Source organism: Marmota flaviventris, chromosome 17 (genome assembly GCF_047511675.1).
Source record: "Marmota flaviventris isolate mMarFla1 chromosome 17, mMarFla1.hap1, whole genome shotgun sequence".
Lineage (NCBI taxonomy): Eukaryota > Metazoa > Chordata > Mammalia > Rodentia > Sciuridae > Marmota > Marmota flaviventris.
The window spans coordinates 43,795,835-43,816,835 of record NC_092514.1 but is presented as its reverse complement, the minus strand read 5'-3'; the positions used below and the strand labels follow the sequence as shown (position 1 = coordinate 43,816,835).

The 21,001-nt window shown below is 42.1% G+C and overlaps 1 protein-coding gene across 1 annotated transcript in view; it reads left to right on the top strand.

The window, feature by feature from the left end:
* Positions 1 to 20,750, top strand: part of Ypel2 (yippee like 2) — a 38,986-nt gene extending 18,236 nt beyond the window's left edge. Inside the window, exons 2-4 of the mRNA XM_027950275.2 lie at positions 11,225 to 11,268; positions 12,232 to 12,340; positions 15,860 to 20,750. Of these exons, the coding sequence (XP_027806076.1) occupies positions 11,225 to 11,268; positions 12,232 to 12,340; positions 15,860 to 15,949 (243 nt within the window). The 3' untranslated portion in view covers positions 15,950 to 20,750. The remainder of the gene's footprint in view (positions 1 to 11,224; positions 11,269 to 12,231; positions 12,341 to 15,859) is intronic.
* Positions 20,751 to 21,001: the final 251 nt, after the last annotated feature.

The window sequence follows — 21,001 nt, the reverse complement described above, 5'->3', positions numbered from 1 at the left end:
TTGTTGCAGCTAGGTATTAAATCTAGTGTCACTCTGCCTCTGAGCTACATCCCCATTCCTGACCCCTGACTTTTTTTGAGACACAGTCTCACTAAGTTGCCCAGGCTGGCCTCAAATTTGATCCTCCTGTATCAATCTTCTAAGTAGCTTGGAGAGGATAAGAATCTTAAGGAATCATCAGATAAGATGGATCAGCCAGTGAACAGAAAAGACCTGCTTTTTACACACATAAACAGGAAATTTAAAAACATGAGAGAAGAGCTGTAACTCTGAGTCAAAAACATTCATTTTATGTGTGAGGCGTTATTCTCTTGAGAATATGGACTCACAGAATGTTCACCCTTGTAATACTCAACCCCCTCATTTCACAGATGACACAATCCCAGTTCAGAGCATCAGGGATCTGCCCAAGGATAGTTGGAGCAGATTATCTAGCCTCCCCTGGCAGGGGTGGGATTAGGTAGGCTGGTTATTCTTATCTAGTTATGTTCCATTTGTAGAGAGAATACCAAGAATCAACAGTGCCCAATTTTTGCACCCTGGTAAGCACCCTATCCTCAAGTCTTTCTGATATTTACATGCTCTTCTCTCTTTCAGAAGAGCTCTTTGTGATTTCTTCAGTCCCTCCATGACTCTTAACTACCATGAACCTTTTTAAGCAGGGTGGTCTCTTCCTTCCTAACTACCTCATCTCACCACTCTTAAACATGGTCCTGAGGGTATATGTACACAGAGGTTAAAGGTGGATGTATGCTAATGTGCTCATTAGAGGAAAGTTTAAAGCTGGACAACTGTGTCATGCAGAGGAGTACACATCAGTCAACCTACTTTCCTTTGTAAGTGCAACCTGAAGCTCAATTAATTGTTGTCAATAAGGCTTTGTGCTTTGGTTTGCATTTATGGGAAAGAGATGTTAACATCTGGGGAACACCTTGTAGTATGAAATGAAAAATAAGACATAGACAATGGTGGTGAACATGGTTAGGGAGATGCAAAACCAAGGCACATGCCGAAAATTAGAAGGGACTAGTAGAAGGAAAGTAGATAATGTCATCTCATTTCACAGATGAGAAACTTGAGACCTGAGTGGTGATGAGAACCAGGAACACATGGCAGAGAAAATGTAAGAACTAGGGATTGAATCTAGTTCACAGAACTTTAATGGCGATACATTCTGAGAAATATGCTCCCAGGTAATTGTACTGTACTTGCATAGAACCTAGATGGCTATGTATCATTAGGTGATGTGATGTTATGGGACCCCCATTGCATATTTATGGTCCATTGCTGACCCAAAATGCTGTTGTGTGGTGCATGACTGTACTTAATTCTTTCATTATACCAAGCTACTGAACAGGAGAAGTTGAGTCCATAGAAGGAAATCTTGGCGTGGGCAAGAACTTTTTAATCTATGACCCAAATAGTTAATAGGGCAAAAGGATCTAAAGGTGGAAGATTTCAGGGAGCTCCATGGAGACAGAACTCAACTCATGTAAGGGATTTGGCAGCATCAGAATGATTGGCAATAGAACGGTCTTCCCCAGGAGGTAGTGAGTTTTCTATCCCTGAAGGTATTAATAGAAAAGTTTGATAGAAATGAGGACAGGAACCATGCTTCAGGTGAGTGATTAATCTTTAGGAGTCCTGCAAATCCCAATAGTCTGTGAGTCTATGAAATTGAAACTGGATAAAGTCATATGTACACTTTAAGATCCTCAACTCTATACCCCAATTGCAGTTCACTGTATGATATTCCCTCAGATTGTGGTTACTTTAAGCCAGGCTTGGTGGCCCACACCTGTAATCCCAGCGGCTCAGGAAGCTGAAGCAGGAGGACCACGAGTTCAAAACCAGCCTCAGCAAAAGCGAGGTGCTAAGCAACCCAATAGGGCTGAGGATATGGCTCTGTGGTTGAGTGCCCCCTGAGTTCAATTCCTGGTACCCACCTCCCCCACCAAAAAAAAGAAAAATCGTTAAACTTTCTAGTTCTCTAAATATTTTTCTTCTAATTATTGTTCACCAAGAAGTCCAGGTGCCAAAGAAAGAAGGAATTTCAAGGGGCTTCTTAGGTTTTGATTTTTTTTTCTTTGAAAGTTGTGAAATAAGAACCATTCATTCATTTGTGTGGCAGTGAGCTGGAAAAGCTGTTTTTAGTCTGGGACTCAGGACATTCTCTTGGTGATCCTCAGTCTTAAACATTGAAGGTCTCAATTAAGTTTTTTTCCATTCACTCAAAAATGACCAAGCTCTGATGAAGTGATTCATTGTAACACAACTCACACGAAGCTAATTGGTAAGCCAGAATTCTAATTCATTGATTTACAGTGGAGCACATAATCCTGAAAGCTCAACCTGTATGTTATCCTCCTTGAAGGTAAACCCACTGGAGTGAGAGAATTAAGTTTAGACAGTTGCTAAATAAATATGGAATCAGAGAAGAGGAATTTGAATGACCTATGAGATTTTCATCAGTACTGACAGATTGATCCATCCTTCTTCATTAAAGAGACAGATTTTTCCAAGTGAATACCCTCTAGAAAAAACTTGGGACTTGAAGTTGAAAGCCTTAGGTGTAGGTTCTGACCTTGACTTACCAGTTGTATAAAACTGGGAACTGACTTTAATAGCTCTGGGCTTCACTTTCTCCTCTTGTTTTGGAGGTGAAATCATTAATATATGTGAAAGTGCTTTACACATTCTGACATATTTGTGACCATTTTAGTCTAATTCTGTTGCGCAGTGTCCTTTTTAGGAAGTTGCTTGGACAACACCCTTGTTACCCCATCTTCATTTTCCCCTGGACTTTGGAGTGAGACTCTCTGGACCTGCATGTTTCCTAACTTCTTTGTTTTACTTTCTTCATCTGCAAAATAGGGAAGGCGACTGAACCTTCTAGCTTGAGTTCTTGAGATTAAACAACTTTGCTCTGAATTGCAGTTTGAATCCTATTTGGTACATAGTTAAATGCCCCATATCAGGGTAAGCCATTATTTTTGTCTTTTTACAATTAACAGTCTATTTTAAAGAGTCACCTCAGTCTCATCTCCATTTTCACTGTAGTGATTGCTTGTTTGCCAATATTTAGAAAGCAGTTCCCTTTTCGTGGCTGCAGCCATGAAAGATAGCTCTGCCCTTTTTTCTTTGACTGGTTGCAAGGAAGGACTTATTACTTTGGGGGTCTGTAGGTTTTACCCACTGACTCCATAGATATCCTTTATATTAAAAAGATATTTTTATTTGCCAACACCCCAATAGCTTTGGAATCAGGAGTATTATACTAAAATATAAATCAGGAAATTGGAATTTGTGTTCCCAGGCATATTAATTTGTATTGTCTTTTGAATAATAGCAACTTTGAATTGTTTTCAAAGGCCTGACAGCTTTGAGAGAATTTGAGCTCCGATAGGAAAGCCTTCTTAAAATTTTAGTTTTCTATTTGAACTGCAGAGAGCCCAGCTCTGAAGGGCTGAGTGCTCTTACCTCCTAATCCCACCACCCCCAGTTTCTAACTGGGGAGCCAGCCTCCCCAAACAGACCTAGTGAGACTGACATGTCAGCCTTTGTTCTGCAGAGAATGGGGTTGTCTGATTATGGGTCTTCTCCACTCTTCACTCCTGAAGAATGCACGTTTTCTAGGCCTCACTCCTGTGGAGAGAGAGGAGGGGATGCAGGATGTAGACAGCTGGCAGCATCTGTTTTCCCTCCGGCCCCAGGTTTCCATTAGCATCTACCATCCTAACCTGCTGCCACAGACTAGAGAGGCTTATCCTGCCCTCCAGACTGTGCACTGCTCCCATCTGACACCATGAAAGACTGTGAATGTGAGAAAAGAAACAAACATTTATTAAATGCCTTTCACGAGCCAGGCCCTGCTTAATATATGCACACTCACTTAATCTCCATGACATCCCTCTGGAGTAGGGCATCGTGGAAGAGGCATTGTTTTTCCCATTTGTACACAGGGCCCTGAGGTCTCAGAAAGATGAAGTGACTTGCCCAAGTTACATAGCTAGTAAAGGCTACGGTCCAAGGCCTCCAAGACTCTAAAGCTGCCTTTCTCATGGACATCAGGCAGACAGGATACCACCAGGGAGCAAGCTTTGAAGGATCTTTCTCATTCCCTAGGCCCAGGCCTGAAGGTGGGCGGTTTGTGTAGGCAGTGGGAATGTATATTGAAGGGTCTGATTGTTCAGTGGCTTGGGTCTCAGAATCTCCCCTGTTTGGCAATAAAATGTGACACCCAGGTCCCCTTACCATCTTTTATTTTTGCAATTCTAGGCATCATGAATGCTCCCATGCCCTTGGAATTTTATGACTCCACACAGCAGATATTTCCTCCTTTAGAGTCAGCCCCTTCCCTGCCCCTCCCTCCATCTGTTTAGGGAATGTGAGGGTAAATGGAGACCTACCATAGCCCAGACATGGGAAGAGGGCCTTAAGAAAGTCATCATTCTCCCTCTCGCAACACACATGGCTTTTTACTAGATAGGTATGTGAAAGCTTTTGGCAAGTCATTAACACATACAAATGGCTGTATTTTATCCCTGTCTTTTTTCCTAGTGACCTATGTCCCAGTGTGGAAATCACAGTCAGGAAATTCTTCCTTTTAATTAACCGGTCTCTTTTATTCCACCTAAGTCCATTTCCTCTTGTTCTTATTGTAGAAAAGATGGAAGAAATCCCCTTTAGTCTTCTTTCCTCTTAGCTAAGCAGTCAGTTTCTTAAAATTGCACTCATGTTCTAATTCTGGAATCCTTCATCATTGTTCTTTATTATCACTCTTCTCACTTTCTCCATATGTTTCCTCAAGGGTAAAATCCAAGCAGAATCCAGTGCTATTTGTCTTGGGTTTCAACCATTTGGAATTGACCCTAAAAAACCTCACAGGCCTAACCATAGTCAGAAAAGAATGAGTAAGAATAAAAAAAAGACCGAACTGACTCTTGCTTGCAAAATGTTAGATGTGTTGAATTTTGGGAGTGGCAGCCAACACCCCAGGTCAAGGACCTACAAATCCTCCTTTGTATCTCTACCTAAACACTTCTGCTACCCTCCCACTAGATGCTAAAAAGTGCTTAGGAGGAGATCAATTGTAACCATCCATTAAAACTGTATGGTGCCTTGTACGAATCTGTAGAGACAGAAAGTAGATTTGTGGTTGCAGAAGATGGAAACAAGGGAAACAGAGGGTGACTGCTAATGGTGGGAGATTTCTTTTTGGAGATGGAAAATGTTCTGAAATTAGGGGTAATGGTTGCACAACCTTGGATCTACTGAATTGAATACATTAAAAGAATATTGATGGGCTGGGGTTGTGGCTCAGTGGGAGAGCACTTGCTGAGCATGTGTGAGGCCCTGGGTTCAATTCTCAGCACCACATATAAATGAATGAATAAAATAAAGCTCCATCATTATCTAAAAAAGTATATATATAATATTGATAATGTAAATTATACCTTAATTAAAAAAAACAAAACTCTCAACTTTACATTATATCGGTTCTTTTTTTTTTTCCCCTTTTCTTTTTGCAATACTGGGAATTAAACCCAGAGGTGCTCTACCACTGAGCTACACCCTTTTGCTTTTTATTTTGAGACAGGGTTTTATTAAGTTGCCCAGACTGTCCTTAGATATGCAACCTTCCTGCTTTAGCCTCCCGAGTAGTTGGGATTACAGGCATGTGCCATCATACCTGGCCCAATATAGTTATCTTTTTTTAAAAAAAAAAAAAACAAATCCGGTATGAATGAGAATACTATTCTAATGTGCCCATTTTTACACATTAGGAAATTGAGAGGCCCAGAGAAGCTATTTGGCTTGCTCATTAGTTACATAGCTGGTATATGGCTAAACCAAGATTCAAACCCTGGCAGCCTGACTCTTTGAAGCCCCGGAAATTAATGCCATGTAGAAGAATGATAGGTTAGAGAAGCAAGTGCCAAGTGCTTTTCCAGGGGTGGATTCAGAGAATATTGTAAACGGAAAGTATCAATAGGGAGCTTTGTTCCTCTCTCTCTCTCTCTCTCTCTCTCTCTAAGACACTTGAGATGCAAAGAGAGGAAGCTTTACCTTTTGGCATTATAGGAAAGAAGGAGCAAGGCCAGAGTCACCAAAGAAACAAAGTTTGAAGGACCGAATAAGTTAAGGGTCATCCTTCTCATCTCTTTTCCAGGTTCCTGAAAAGGAGAGATGGGAACCTGTTTACTCTGCACCTTGTTTTACTTATTGTGCTTTACAACCCTATGAAAAAGGCATGGTTTCCATTTATAGATGCAAAACATGCGGAAGCTGAGAAAGATTAAATAACTCTTCCAAAGTTCAGTAGCTAGTAAGTTGAGGTTGCAAAGCCAGGATTTGAACCTGACTTTTCTGATGCCAAGACAAGATCCTTATACCCTGTACAGAGATGCAAGGGGTCATCTAGCCTCCAGATATCACAGCAGGTGAGGCAGGTGGACCTCTGCTTTCCTCATCTCCCTGTGCACCTCCTGAGCACATGATAAGCTGAGTATGGTTGGCTTTTCCTCATGAGCGGAGGGGCTGTGTTCTTGTCCTGGAACCTCTGTGCTGTGAGGAGTCTGACCAAGTGAGCAGGACAGCAAGATGAGGACCTGCACCTATCACCAAGGGGCAGGAACCCACATGCCTCTCTGTCGCTGCCTCCCACCAAAAGTATTCTCTTTTCACTGGTTCTCCTGCTTTGAAAGGGAGCCGCTGCCTTCCAGACATTCAAAGGGTCCAGAAATTGGTGGTTTTGGCTACTAAACAGGAAACTCTAAGCCCTTTCCGTTCCTTTGAGCTGGCTGGAAGGGCTGGGCCTGGAACCACTACTTTAAAGGACAGAAGAAAAGTTTTGTGTGGTTTTAAAAAACAAAGCAGAAAGCCTTTCCTGGAGGCCTGCACACCAGCCTCGGTTGATACACAACATGGGAAAGAACCGCCTTGTTGCCTGGCAGTAATGACAGCAAACAAACGTATCTGACAGTCTGTTTGGCATCTCCCGGTCTGAAATTCTGTTTGCTTCATTCTAATTGCTTCCTTAACTTCCTTTCAGTCTTCCCACCTTCAGTACCACCCTCACTCAAGGGAGCACCAGCCTGTGCCAGGTTGCGCCAGCCTGGGCTGGGCCCCACAGGATACAGTGGCCCCGCAGGGACTGTTGTCTGTGTCTGTTTGCAAGATGCCTGTTGTTCTCAGTGGCTGTTTTTCCCATCATAAATGTCAACTTGGCAGGGGCCCCAGGGTGGAAGCCTTGGTGGAGGAGCTTCCAGAGCTCTGCCTCAAAGCGCAGCTGGTTCTGAGTGCCAGGCTCAGGAACAGAGGTTTGTGAACACTGCCTCTTGGTGGGTACTTGAGGAGGTCTTGCTGCCACAACAGCCACGACTGGGTTCAGCACCCTTGGCAGAGTGTGGGCCCCTGCCAGTAAGCTCTTGTAGAACAGGCCTGGAGGAACTGTAGTGCCCCTGCCTGCGAGGCGCCTCTGTGCCTGGCCGGCCTTTTTCTTCTGCCATGCACCCTCCCCTTACCCCTTCTCTCTCTCTAGGAATTCTAATCTGTGTCAGGCCAGAGAAAGTCACTCCCAGGCTGTGCCCTGAAGCCAACTGAATACCAAGGGCAGTAGCCTATCAGTAAAAGGCTTGAGTACATACTCTAATACACACAAACCTACCTATCAATTCCATATGTAAATTACTATGTGATATGTACTGAGAGAGGTTAAGTAACTCTTCCAGGTAATTAGTAAGTTTTTAAATTTTTTTTTAAATTTTTGATTTTTTAGTTATAAATGAACATGATATATTCGTTTATTTTTATGTGGTGGTGAGGATCCAACCCAGTGCCTCACATGTGCAAGGCAAACGCTCTGCCACTGAGCCACAGCCCCAGGCCAGTTAGTAAGTTGAATAAACATAAAAGAAAAAATGAATGAATTTGTATATATAATTATAAAAGAAAGTCAACAACTATAAAATTGTTTTTGATGCTCCTTTTGTTTAAATAGTGATTTTACATAATTGCTTTTTAAGTCACAAAATTATTAAGAAATGAAAACTTTGACAAATGCAAGTTTGCTACAGAGCACAAGCTTCAGGTACTTTGCTGTAGGTGAACCTATGTGGTGCTCTGTCCCATTCTAAAAAATTGCAAAGATCCTGCTATTTAAGGCTCTTTTTATCAGATCAGCTTCATTACTGACATACTATAGCAGAGAAAAAGCAGTATTCACAATTTGCTAAAAGCAAAGGCAGAAGAAGAGTGCCACTGTCACCCTTCCTTCTTGATTCCTGGATGTACAGCCCAGGGAAGGCACCAGTGGCAATATGTATAGTTTTTTTGGTGGTGCAGGGGATTGAACCCAGGGTCTTATGCATGCTCTACCACTGAGCCACACCCTCAGTCCTCCTTGTTGTAACTGCTTAGTGAAATTTAGTTTTGTAGATACAAATAGTATTTTCTGCTTGCTCTGGAGAATCATCTTACAAACCTTCTGGGGATACTGCTGCCCTGGAAAATCTCAGTGTTGCCTCTCCCTGCATTCCCCATTGTGTCTAGTGGGCAGCAGAGGATCAGTGAGTGTTTGAGAAATAAGTGAATATGTTCTTTAGGGTCCTTTCCTGTCATGGATGGAGTACCCCTGTTGCTTCATGTCATTTTACTGTCTGTTTTCTTCTAGGATTTGTTTTCCTGTAGCCACCTTTTTCCTAGTGGTGAACTTGAAGGCCTTAGCAAATGTGTTTTAGAGGATAGTGAACCTGATTACATATAATTTAGAACCATGAATTCATAAAAGAATATAATTTTGGAGCTGGAAGGAGACTCTGAGGTCAAAATCTTACATTAAATAATCAAATCAAAAATAAACTCTAGTAGATCCATAGAATGGAATGCTGTTCAGCAATAAAAAGGGGATGAACTTGATTTATAGAAAACCTGGATGAATCTTAAAGGAATTGTGCTGAGTGAAAGAACCTGATTTAAAAAAAACAATACTGCACACTCTATGATTTCATTTATATGACATTCTAGAACCCTCAAATGAGTGATTGAAAGCAGTGGTTGCCTGTGAGTCCCAACTGGGAAGGAGAAGAAAAGGAAAGGGGAGGCTGGAATGGGGATGTTTGGGTGTGATGGATAACCCATAATCTTACTATGGATTATGGTGATATCACAGGTATGTGCAGATATTAGAACCAGAAGTGTTCAATGCATTCTTTAAATATGTAGTTTATTATACTTCAGACCTTGATACAATTGTTTTTTTAATAAAAAAAATTAGAAGTAGTTCTATCTGGAATAAATATTAAATGCATATTGTATGCAAGATTCAAATATTTGTTAAGGGTTCAGAGAGATTGGAGACATGGCTCAGGCCTTCAGGAAGCCCACAACCTTGTGAGGGAATTAAATAGACAATTTAAATCCAGGATATTAAATGCTGAGAAAAAAGAAAACATGGGGAACAAGAGGGGTCCAGAACATGGGTGTCAATGGTGCTTCTTCCTAGGGAGGTTGGAAAGCCTTACAAAAGAGGAGCTGAGCTGAGGCTTAGAAGGGATAAGTTGGGAGAGCTTTCCCATCAGAGGGACCATCATCCATGGGCAAAGTTGGTGAAATGCAACCACCGCATGTGGCTTATTTTGACTAGAGCAAAGGAAAGTAGCAAGAACAGAGACCAGAGGAGTGGGTGGAGACAGATATTGAAGCTTTGGCTGCCCTTGAAACCCTGGGGTGTCTTTGTGTTCTAAGGTTGAACTAACAATTTGTCCAAATCTAGGCCTGTGTTTGGGCTGGGGTTGTAGCTCAGTGGTAGAGTGCTTGCCTAGCACAGGTGAGGCCCTGGGTTCAATCCTCAGTACCACATAAAGATAAATAAATAAAATAAAGGTATTGTATCCATCTACAACTATAAAAAACAATTAAAAAATCTAGTCCTATGTCAATGGGACATTGTCTATTGAAATATTTGGCATGGGCCTCTAGGATTCATGTTTTAAGGCTGTGATACCCGGAGCTTCTCAGTTGTGCCTAGGAGGTCTTATGTTCCCCAGGGATGTTTCAAGATCCCAAAAAGGAGAGAGTTTGTGCAGGTCTGGGCAGCAGCTGCAGAACATCTGCTTCCTCCTTGAAGCTGTACCTGGCATGCCTTTGACTATTGGAGGCAACCAACACTCCAGCTGCTTTAGAGGCAGTTTTTGACCAAGTAAAGAGTTTTGCCTTAATCGGTGCCGAGCAGCTCCAGTCTCTGCCATCCTGCACATCTGACAAATGACTGTTTCATGCATAGTGATCTGTGCCCTGTCTGGTGCTTTTACCCTCTAGTCATCTATTAACTAGTCACCTCCAGATTTCTTCAGAGTCCCTTGTTTGTTTGTTTGTTTTTAGAGCTGTTGGTTTTAAAGTGGTTTTCAGAGCAGGCTTGGATGTTAAATTCAGGATACAATTTTTATACCACATTAAAAATGCAGACAGCAATGCAGAACATGGCTGGCTCATGTCAGCTAGACATCTCAGTGTAACCAGAGGAGGAAAACATGGACAGGGCTTATGTTAATGGAAGTAGATGTCAGATTGCATGGCAAGCTCTGGCTCCTGTTTGTCCTTTCCCCTCACCACTCCCCAGCCCGAAGAAAGAAGCTAGAGGCTAAGATGGGATTATTGCCTACTAAGCATTTCTGTGCTGTAGAGATCAAGTTGCTTATACCTCAGAAGGGGAGCTTCCATGATGCCATTCAGGAGGATGATGGCTGTTGTGGCAGTTAGGATCCACAGAAGGGCAAGATGAGTGATAAATGGTTTGTTTGTTCTTTGCTGCCTTCAGTAGGAAAGGGACCAAGAGAACAAAGAAAGGTGCCTCTTACTGGTTTTCCATGTCCCAGCCAATGTGGGAAAACTGTGGCCAGCACAGATGGCTGAAATCAAGTAGCACTAGGAGAAGTGAATATGGATTAATTATCTCAGGCAACCTCAATAGGGAAGCAGTTTTTAGTGACATAGTGGGGTTTGGTATGCCCTGCCCCCCATCTTCTCACCTAAGCTGGTGAAATAGTGCAAGTGTGGCCTTCTTCCCCGTCCTCATGCCATCTGCCAGCTAGTCTGTTAGCTGGCTTACTGTTCCCTTCTGTGTCAATCCTGGAAGGCTTTGTTTGTTATGATTTGGGGTTAGTTATCCAAATGGGTGGGTGAAATGGATATCTAACCGTCCATTTGTTTTCTTGTATTTCAGTCCTTCCAAGGAAGTCAAGGACGAGCATACCTCTTTAACTCAGTGTGAGTGTCTCTGAATGGTGCATCCATTGTTTGGTGCAAATTTTGAGGGATGGGAAGAGCAACTCTCAACAATTCAACAGTGGACCCTGACTTCTGTAACAAACCCTGTGGAGTGTTACTCTTACAACAGTCAGTAACCTTTGGGGATATTTCTTTCTTTCTTTTTTTTTTTCAACATCTCTGGCTGAAAATACTCTGTTCACCACAGTGCCCCTAGTAATCCCATAGGGAAGAAGCTGAGGAGTTTTCTGAGGGAGCTTCAACATGAAAGTCTCATAGCCAGATGTGAGATTTGTCACTGTGGGGAGAGAGGGTGAAAAAGATCTCCACCGGGATCTGCTGAAGATGGAGGGAAGGCTGAGTTAGGGAAGATCCTCTAGCCTCTACTAGAGGCTGTGACACAGTGTACACAGCCCATAGTCATCTCTGGATGTGTGATTTATAACATCTTCCTGGGAAAGGAAGGTGAAGCTTACATAGCCTTTTGAACTGTAAAATGGAAATCTAAGGCATTCAGTTTGAAATAGGCGCTCTGTGAAGCAGTAGTATGTATAATGTTCAGGATTCATTGTTATGATAAGGACAAGACTGTGTGGCATATGTGGCTTCATTTAGTCCTCAGTAAACTTTGAGGACCTATGCCCATGGCTTGGATTTCCTCCATTTAAGTCATGAGATTAAAAGCATTTGTTAGAAAAATTAAATCCTAAGCAAAGCTTCAATCAGTACTATCTTAGTAGACCCAGTGAATCAAATCTTGGAGGTCTGGAATTCATTGCAACTGATATTTCTGTGTGGCTACCTTTGGAGGGATGTTCTTAAGTTTTAAATGAGGTTCTTAGTGTTGACTTCCCTTGGGACAGCCTTGTCTGGTTGGATTTTTGCTGGAAGTTCAGCCTGAACAATGAATGATGTACTACATGTGACTAACTACCTGTTCTCTCGTTCTCTCTTTTGGCATAGAGTTAATGTGGGCTGTGGGCCTGCAGAAGAGCGAGTGTTGCTAACAGGACTACATGCAGTTGCAGACATTTACTGTGAAAACTGCAAAACCACTCTGGGCTGGAAATATGTAAGTACAGTGGAGTCTGCTTGAGGGGCCTATGAAGAGACTAGCACAGAGCCTCACGTTAGAAGAATGCTTTTTTCTTTTGCTTCCTGGGGCCTTGTGGAAATATCCTTGACCAGGACAGGAAGCTGAGCAGTACCTGGTGCCATCATCTATCTACAATACTCATTCCACTTCCAATTCATTCTTACACCTGTTCCCTCACAGTCACACACACCCTTGTAGACTTAATAATATTAACAGCATATAACATTTGCTGACAGATGAATATATTTACTTTTCAGCATCTCTAGAGGTTAGATGTTATTTTATCTCTATTTTCTGATTGGGGTACTGAGGCTGAGGAAGGTTAATAGTATGTCCAAGGTTATCCAGCCATCAAATGGCCAAACCAGGAAAGGAATCCATTGAGTTGTCTGACTACCGAGCTCTTAAATCACTGTACTTTGAAGAAGTGTAAATGCTCTGAGAAGATTGCCTAGATCCTAGGTCAAGTCTACTGTGGGTATAGTTATGGCTGGACTCTCCCAGATGCACAATTCATTCTTTCAACATAGAATATTAAGGTCCCTTTGGGACCTAGGAAGAGTGCATATTCCTTTGTCAGGGTAAGAGGAGGAGGACAGGGATCTGTTACTTTAAAGACCCTGGGGACTAGGTATTCTAACATGTATTGGGGTCACCAAACAACCATAAACACAGCCCCACTATCCCTCTGGCTGGTGGCTAAGTACCATTTAGGTAGCTAGAGTCAGGTTCAGATTTGGGCTCTATCACTTATTTATTTGTCTGTGTGTCCTTAGGCAGCTATTTCATTCTCCTTACTCATAGAGATTTTAGTGCTTTGAATAGAATAATGCTTTTGTAAAATACTTAGGTCATCACTTGGCATGTAGCATATGTTAGTGAAGATAAGCTTACATTGTTGTTGTTGGCAGATCTTTTTCTGCCAGCATTGGTACTTACATGTATACCACAGTACTTTTTGTTTTGCCCTGTCATTTTGAGGATATTGAAAAATTGGTCTTTCTGTCATTGGGAGGGCGATTTATTCTATGTAAAATGTCTCAAATTCCCCATCGTGTCATATGGCTTATGACCTACTATTGGTTTGGGAAGGAGCCCAAGGGAATGATCAAAACTACTGCAGGGTGAATGCTGTAGATTCACCAGTGGTAACAAGTGGAACACTCTGATGTGGGTTTGTAATAGTGGGGGTGTCTGGGACATGGTTGGAGGGTATATGATAAATATCTATACTTCCTGCTCAATTTAGCTATGAAACTAATATGACTTGAAAAATAAAAAATTTATTGGGGGAAATAAATAAAATAGTATGAGCAATAGATGCCAGACACACATGTATAATTCCATTTAAATAACACTTGAAAATGTGCAAGTGATTTAAAAAGAAAATTAAAACTGCCACAGGTGGAGTCTGCAGTAGCATTTGGCAGAACTGCTTTCAGATTCAGTTTTTTGCATCTCCTTGGAAATGTTCAGCGCTAGGAAGAAAAACTCCAGACGGTATGTTTTGTGATGACAACATGGTTTAGGCGCTGCTTGTTGATCATTGTGGGAGAAATTGGCCTTGGCCATTTTGCCCCTCTCACCATCAACCCATCCCTCTGAGTAAGTGATGGTGGGGGCATGCACAGTTCTGGTTTTTACTAAAATATTTTGACCCTCAAAACAATCTTGTGATTATCCCCAATTGTGATTGAATAGAAAGTCAAGTGGTTAAGTGATTCTTCTGAAGGTGGAGTCGTTGGTGATTTTGTAGACTCCAGTCCTGATATTTTGCAAGTGCCTTTGTGGCTCAGAGCAGTTGAATTTTCTTTTCTTTTTTTTTCTTTTTCCTCCACCTGAACTCTTTATTGTGGAACAATATATCTATTTCCAAACCACTTCCTCTATTGTGTGTAAGTGTGCATGCCCCTGTGCACTTACACACACACACACACACACACACACACACACGCGTGCGGCACAGGGGTATAATGAAGTGTGAGGGAAATTGCTGCTGAGCCTATAACTATTCTCTCTTGGTTCCTCTCTCCTATTTTGTGAATGATTCCTCTCAACAAGAGATTGAGTTCAAACTCTTGCTCTGAAACCCAAAAGTCTATGGTACTGTTCATGCAGAGCTGCAGGAACCCACCAGTAGGCTTTAGTTTCTTAATTCCAGGGCCCTAGAGGAACAGCTGATGTCGCTGCTTCTGCACCTTGACCTTAGTCACGTGTCAGCTGTAGGGAGCAGTGTTCTCAGATAATACACCAGGATGTTCTTAGATGTCTGTTGCTGAAAATAAAATGACCATTTATCCTGAACCTGTGCGGGACTGTTTTCTGTGGGGCTTATTAATTGGGAGTGCCCGCAGTATTGTAAATTTAGAAAGTAACCTGCCAGGTGTTGAGGTTTCCCTCTGGAGACCTAGCAGTTGGCTAGGGCTTGAGGGCTGCCAGGTTCTTCAGCCTTGAGTTTATACAGCTCCTGTCTCCCTGGAGAAAGTCAGTGAAGGAAAAACATGCTTGACTTATCTGACAGGGAAACAGCAAGAACAAGGAAATAAGGCCGAGAGACCTGTTTGGCCTCATAGTACCTGGTTTCTCTTCCTGTCTTTTCTCTAAGGTTAACAAGTTCAGCTTAAAATTATAACCAGACTTTCCTGAGTTCCTAGAAACTAGCAGAAATGACATGGAAACTTTGTGGATAGATCTGGTTGGCATCAAGGTCCCCTGAGATAGACAAACACTCAACCATTGAGCTATCTCTTCGGCCCTTTTTCTTTTTCTTCATAGGAATACTCTCACTCTTTTTACCTTAATTGAATGTATACTTATTCATTCTGCAATTATTTTATTTATTTTTTAGTTGTAGATGGACACAATACCTTTATTTTATTTATTGTTATGTGGTGCTGAGGATCAAACCTAGTGCTTCACTTGTGTTAGGCAAGCACACTACTGCTGAGCTGCAACTCCAGCCCTAGCAATTATTTATTAAAGATTTGATAGGTCCCTTGCAGCTGTCTAGGGGACACAGCAATGATATAAAACACGAACATGTCTGCCATCCATGAAGTTTATATTATCACCAAGGGAGACATAATAAAACAGAACTACAGATTATAATGTATGTTGGAAAATGATAAATACTATGGGCAAAAACTAATTTGGGGAGGGGAGAGGGAGTGCAGGGGTGAAATTCAGTTGGGATTTTGAGTAGAACAGCTGGGAAAGATCTTTCTGAGATAGTGACACTTGAGTAAAGACTTAAAAATGCAAAGATCCTGATGAAATTATTTCATAATACTGAGGAAGTCCCGGTGTTGCCTCAGTTCTGCTGTTGAGTGCAGGAGACAGAATGCTTGAGTGGTGACAAGTTTCTCAGTGGGTCTGGGTGAAGCCTGGATGGGACCTCAGTCATTCTGATGCTTCTTGTTGGCAACGCCTCTGCTTCTATGCCATAAAAGTTACCTGTTGGTCATTGAATTTCTTTTGTCTTTCTCTGTTTCATAGGAACATGCTTTTGAAAGCAGCCAGAAATATAAAGAAGGCAAATACATCATTGAACTAGCACACATGATCAAGGACAATGGCTGGGACTGATCCGACACCATCTACCCAACCCAGTATCCATGTGAATGCCATCTAACTGAACATTCTACCCAAGCGTGAGAGAGTGACTGAACACTTGGTTCCATCCATTTAGGGGCCTTCCCATCTGGGGCATCCTCCCACACTGACACCATCTTTCTGGTGACCGGCCTCTAAATTGCCGTCTCTCTGTCTCTTTGCTTTGTATCTGTTTGTGAGTTGATCCTGGCTTCTCTCTCTGTTCTAGTGTTGGCTGAAAACAAAAACAACAAAAGGAACAGATCCTTGACCACATGGCGGCAGCCCACCTTGGACAGGGCCCCAGGGCCCATGCAAGAGCTGCCTGATGGCCTCTTGTCAGGAGAGCAGTGACGTGGCACGTGGGTGTTAGGAAGAGGGAAAAGGGGGAATCCCAAGGGTCCTGGGAATGGGCAGAGGGTGGGAGGGTGGAGGTAGGAACAAAATTGCACTGCTCCTGGAGACCTGGTAACTTAGGCTTGAAATAATCAACCTGTCTAAAAGGACAAAGAGAAAAAAAATATACCTCATGGCTGCAATATCTCTGATCAGAAGCTTCTGTACCTGACACCACGTGTGCCAGGATAGCAAATGAGCACAAGCAGTGGCCCTAATTCTAGCTGACATGGCAAGAGCCTCGTTCTCTTGGGCTGAGCTGGGGCATGTACTGGCAGCAGTGAGTGAGGTAGGTGAGGCCCTGATGAGTTCTGATCTGGTTCCTCACTCGGCCTCTGGGCAATAATCTCTGCTTCCTTAGCCACTGCGTGTGAGGGCAGAGGGCACTGGCATTTGCAATGTGCGCAAGATGCAAATGTCCCAAAGGCTTTGACCAGCAACCAAGTAAAATCAGGAATTGAGGCAAGCAGCAAATAAGAGAGGGGCTGGAGCTTGGGAGCTCCTAAGGAAATAGCTCAGATTTTGAGTCAGAAAAATTAAAAGTAGAAATACTAGCAATGCTGACCGTCTACCCCCTTTTCCTGACCCTGAGCAATACTGAGTCGTATTGCCAGGGGAGGAAGCTGACTGGAACAGTGTGAAGAATAGTTCAGATTTGAACCAGTCCAGGTTAGGTGCATCCTTCCTCTTTGGATACGCAGTGGCTTCGGTGGGATCAGCGATTCTTTGTAGTGCTCGGGGTGGTTTTTCTCCACCTCTATGTTGTAGACTGTGGAAGACAAAGGCCTTGAGCCTAGGGATCACCTGGTTGGTTACTCTTCTTGGACCTTCAGTGTCTTATGTGGAGAGAAATCTGTCAGACTGGTCCAGCAGTGGGGAGGGGTTACAAATTCCCAATATTACCCCCTTTCTCCTCCCCCGCCCCATGCAAACTTCAGAGCATTAGGGAAGTGAAGAACAGATCCCTATAAGGCTTACCAAAAAAAGTTTGATCCATTTCATCAACACTGTGAAGTCTCCTCTGCAGCAGTTCAGCCAGGTACATGGTGCAGGACTGAAACTCATTTAACTGAGTTTCTTAGACTGAAAATATTAAGATATTTGCAGATGAGGTAATTCTAACCATCTAGTCCACCAAGCAGGCTGCTCCTCTAGGAAAATTCACCTTAACAGCCTCACAAAGAGTGGGTTCATGGAGATAAGAATTTGTAAAGTTGGTCAAGAGCAAAGCTGCCAACCCTCAGACATTTTCAGAATCTCATCAGCAACAGAATGAAATTCCCATAAGAAAGGAGTCTACAATGGAGATACCTTTTGTGTCTCCATGTGCTGACTGTAGAATGGGAGATTTGAGACAGCCATGGTCCTGCCCTGCCCCCGGCCGATGGCAGGTTGACAGAAAACAGGGTAGTTCCATGTTTGGCAATAAGCGTGCCTCTCCTCTTTAAAGACGGAAGGATTTCTAGAAATTGAATTTTGGACAGGCATGGAGACATACCACTATAATCCCAGCAATTTGGGAGGCTGAGGCAGGAGGAACTCAAGTTCCAGACCAGCCTCATCAACTTATTGAGACCCTATCTCAAAATAAAAAGGGCTAGGGATGTAGTTTAGTGGTAGAGTGCCCCTGGGTTCAGTCCCTAGTACCAAGGGGGAAAACATTGAATTTTGTTCTCCAGGGCTTCTTGTCTAGGAAGTAGCCGTAGAGATTAAGTTGTTCTCCCCCCTTTATTGCAAGGCAGACTGAGGTTCAGAAGTATTTAATTTCTGCTCCCAGGCCCAAGTTTTCAAACATTTTCCAACTTTCACATTCCTAAGCTGGCTTGCCATGACAGAAATCATGGATTTCCCCCTCTTTTCCTCCTGAAGCAAGTGGCCTTCATTTGTGGATTCAATTAGACCCTTTGCTCAGGGACTATCCTAGCTATTAAGAGTCTCTTTCATAAAAAGAAAATGGGATTAAATGAAGACAGGTGTTTTGTCTTTAAATCTACAGTTTTAAGGTAGTCATGTACCGAAACTGGACATGGGATGTCCTAGAATTGTCAAGGGGCAGAGAAGGAGACCAATGTGCCACTGTTCTTCCTTGGAGATGGGGCCTTTGACTGTAGCATGGATCAGAGCAGTTTCCAATCAGACCCTGCTGCTGGGTTTTTTCCAGTCACCATCCATTGAGCATCCAGTGGGTGGATGGCACCATACTTGGTGCAAGAGATCTGAGTAGAGTGTAGGTTTTTCCACAACTACAGGGGGAAAAACAACTCATTAGGCTTCCCTTTGTGTCAGTGAAACCAAAAGTGCTTCTTATAACTAGCTCTATTTGTGGTTTGTCTATCTAACATTTAGCAGTATTGGAGAGGCCACAGCTGAGCAATGGAGACCCGACAAACCATGGCCTTGGTCAGTTTATTCTTTAATTTTCTCACCAAATTATTGACCCAGAGCATAACCAAAGACCTCTTCCATTCACCCTAAGTAGTTTCAGGGAATTGGAGTTTGTTGATTAAACTCGGGGGTGGAGTTACGGGGAGAAGGGAAGGGGAAAGGAGAAGTGAGAAAGGGAAAAGCAGGAAGTTCTATACCTCAGCCAGCAGCTGCCTTCATTTTGAACTGAAGTCCAGCTGGCAGATTTGTGTTCCAGCCCCCCTGCACCACCCTAGGTCATATGGCCTTGGCTACCCTGAAGTGCACCCAGGCCTCCACCCCCGCCCCTGGGATATTAGTCTCAGGCTACTGATGAGTTGATTTGACATAAATCAAATAGAGCCAAACTTGATGCCCACAAGTTCTCAGCTGGGTCTGAGTACTATCCCAGCTCCTGTGACCGCAAGATCACATACACAGGGTAAAGTTAGTCTTTACTGGTGGGTCAGTGTGTGCAAAGAGGTGTCCCCTTTATGATAAGATTTTCAAGTAGATATATCTATACATATATATATGAAAAAAAGTTGCTTGTGAAATATACTTTTGTAAATAATATTTAATTTTTTAAATAATATATTTGGTGCTGTTTTCTCAGATCCCTGAGAGCACTTTTTATTTTAAATTCTATGATTTCCTCTGCATTTCTTGAAATATATTTTAAGGGAAACAGTAATCACCAATGTACTTTTTTTTTTTTTTTTTTGAGGATATCTCACTTTAATCTGGATTGAGGCTTTAAAGCAATGCCTGTCTGTATCCCCCCCCACCACACACCACCACCACCATGGAACAGACTCTGCAGTAAATTACCAGGTTGAAAACGGAAATATTTTCTTGCACCAATATTGACTAGAAAAGAAAATAAATAAAACCAAGTAAATTTAGTAGTAACAATTTAGAGTAATTACACTTGTTGGGGGAAAAAAAATCTAACAAATCGGGGTCTTGAATTTGATTGACTGTGTGTGTGTGTGTGTGTGTGTGTGTGAGAGAGAGAGAGAGACAGAATGTGAGTGAAAGCATTTTGGATTGTGCCTCCTGTTTTCTTTTCTTTTGGGGACACTGTAACTATAGTTTACACTGTGGGCACATAAGGTTTTTCTTCTTTCTCTCTGGTTGTTTTTGTTTCTGAGTGGACCAACAGCACAAACCACGAGATCTTTGTTTTCCTGAGCACAGAGCTGTTGCATTTTGTTCCTTTTTTTCTTTGTGTGCTCAACTTTCACAGACTGTAAAGGAAATTTGTTTGCGAAGATCAAGCAGAGTCAAATCTGTACTTTTAACTGAGATTGAGCGTATTAATCACGTGTCCCAGGGCTCTGGTTGTTTTAGAAGCCACATCATGTTAAACATTAACTGGTTTGGGTTAAAAGAACATTAATAACATAATACACATACCTTCTAGGTAAACAGCTTTTTTTTTTTTTTTTTAAGGTCAGATTGCCTCAGGTTCAGGAAGAGGCTGGGAAATCAAATCTTGAATACAATCAATTCACATATTTTAAAATAATCTGCCTCAAAGGCGAAAACATGCTAGTCCTATGAAAAGATAAAAGAAATTAATTTTTTTTTAAAGTATGGTCATAAAATTTACTGGCAGTAGAAGATAAAGCCAAGAAACAAGGATTCTCTTGTTACCCAGTTCTATCTGCCCATGTGTTTTATAACATTTTGGTGAAAGTGGGAGTTGGTTCCCTTTTCCCAACCTGCAGAGACTATCGTACAATACAGAATCTATTTATGCTTGTGTTTACAAACTGTATTTGTTGGGTTTGGGTTGTTTTGTTTTTTTCTTTGTTGGCATTTTTTCAGGTCACTTTGCTTTGATAACAAAGGTAATTGTTATCAAATAATTTGTCTTCACCTTTTCCTGTATTTGTACATAGTGATTCAGTATTGGAGAAGTGCATTGTTTCTGTCATATTTCTGATCTGTGTTGGTGCTCATTTGAGAAAATAAAGTTTTCAAATATTAACTCTTTTGAGAATTCATCTGTCTTCATTGGCCTGATACTTTTTAATTAATTTTTTATTAGTGCATTATAACTATGTGTAATAGTGGGAGTCATTATGCTGTATCCACACATGCACATGACATAATAACCCAGTGCGTGTTTTCTTGACATTTAACTTTTAAAGTAGTGAAAGGGCTGTAGGAGGAATCATCCAGTCACAGACCTGTCAACTAAGATCTTAAGGGGTTATTTTTCTAAGACAATTGAGCAAT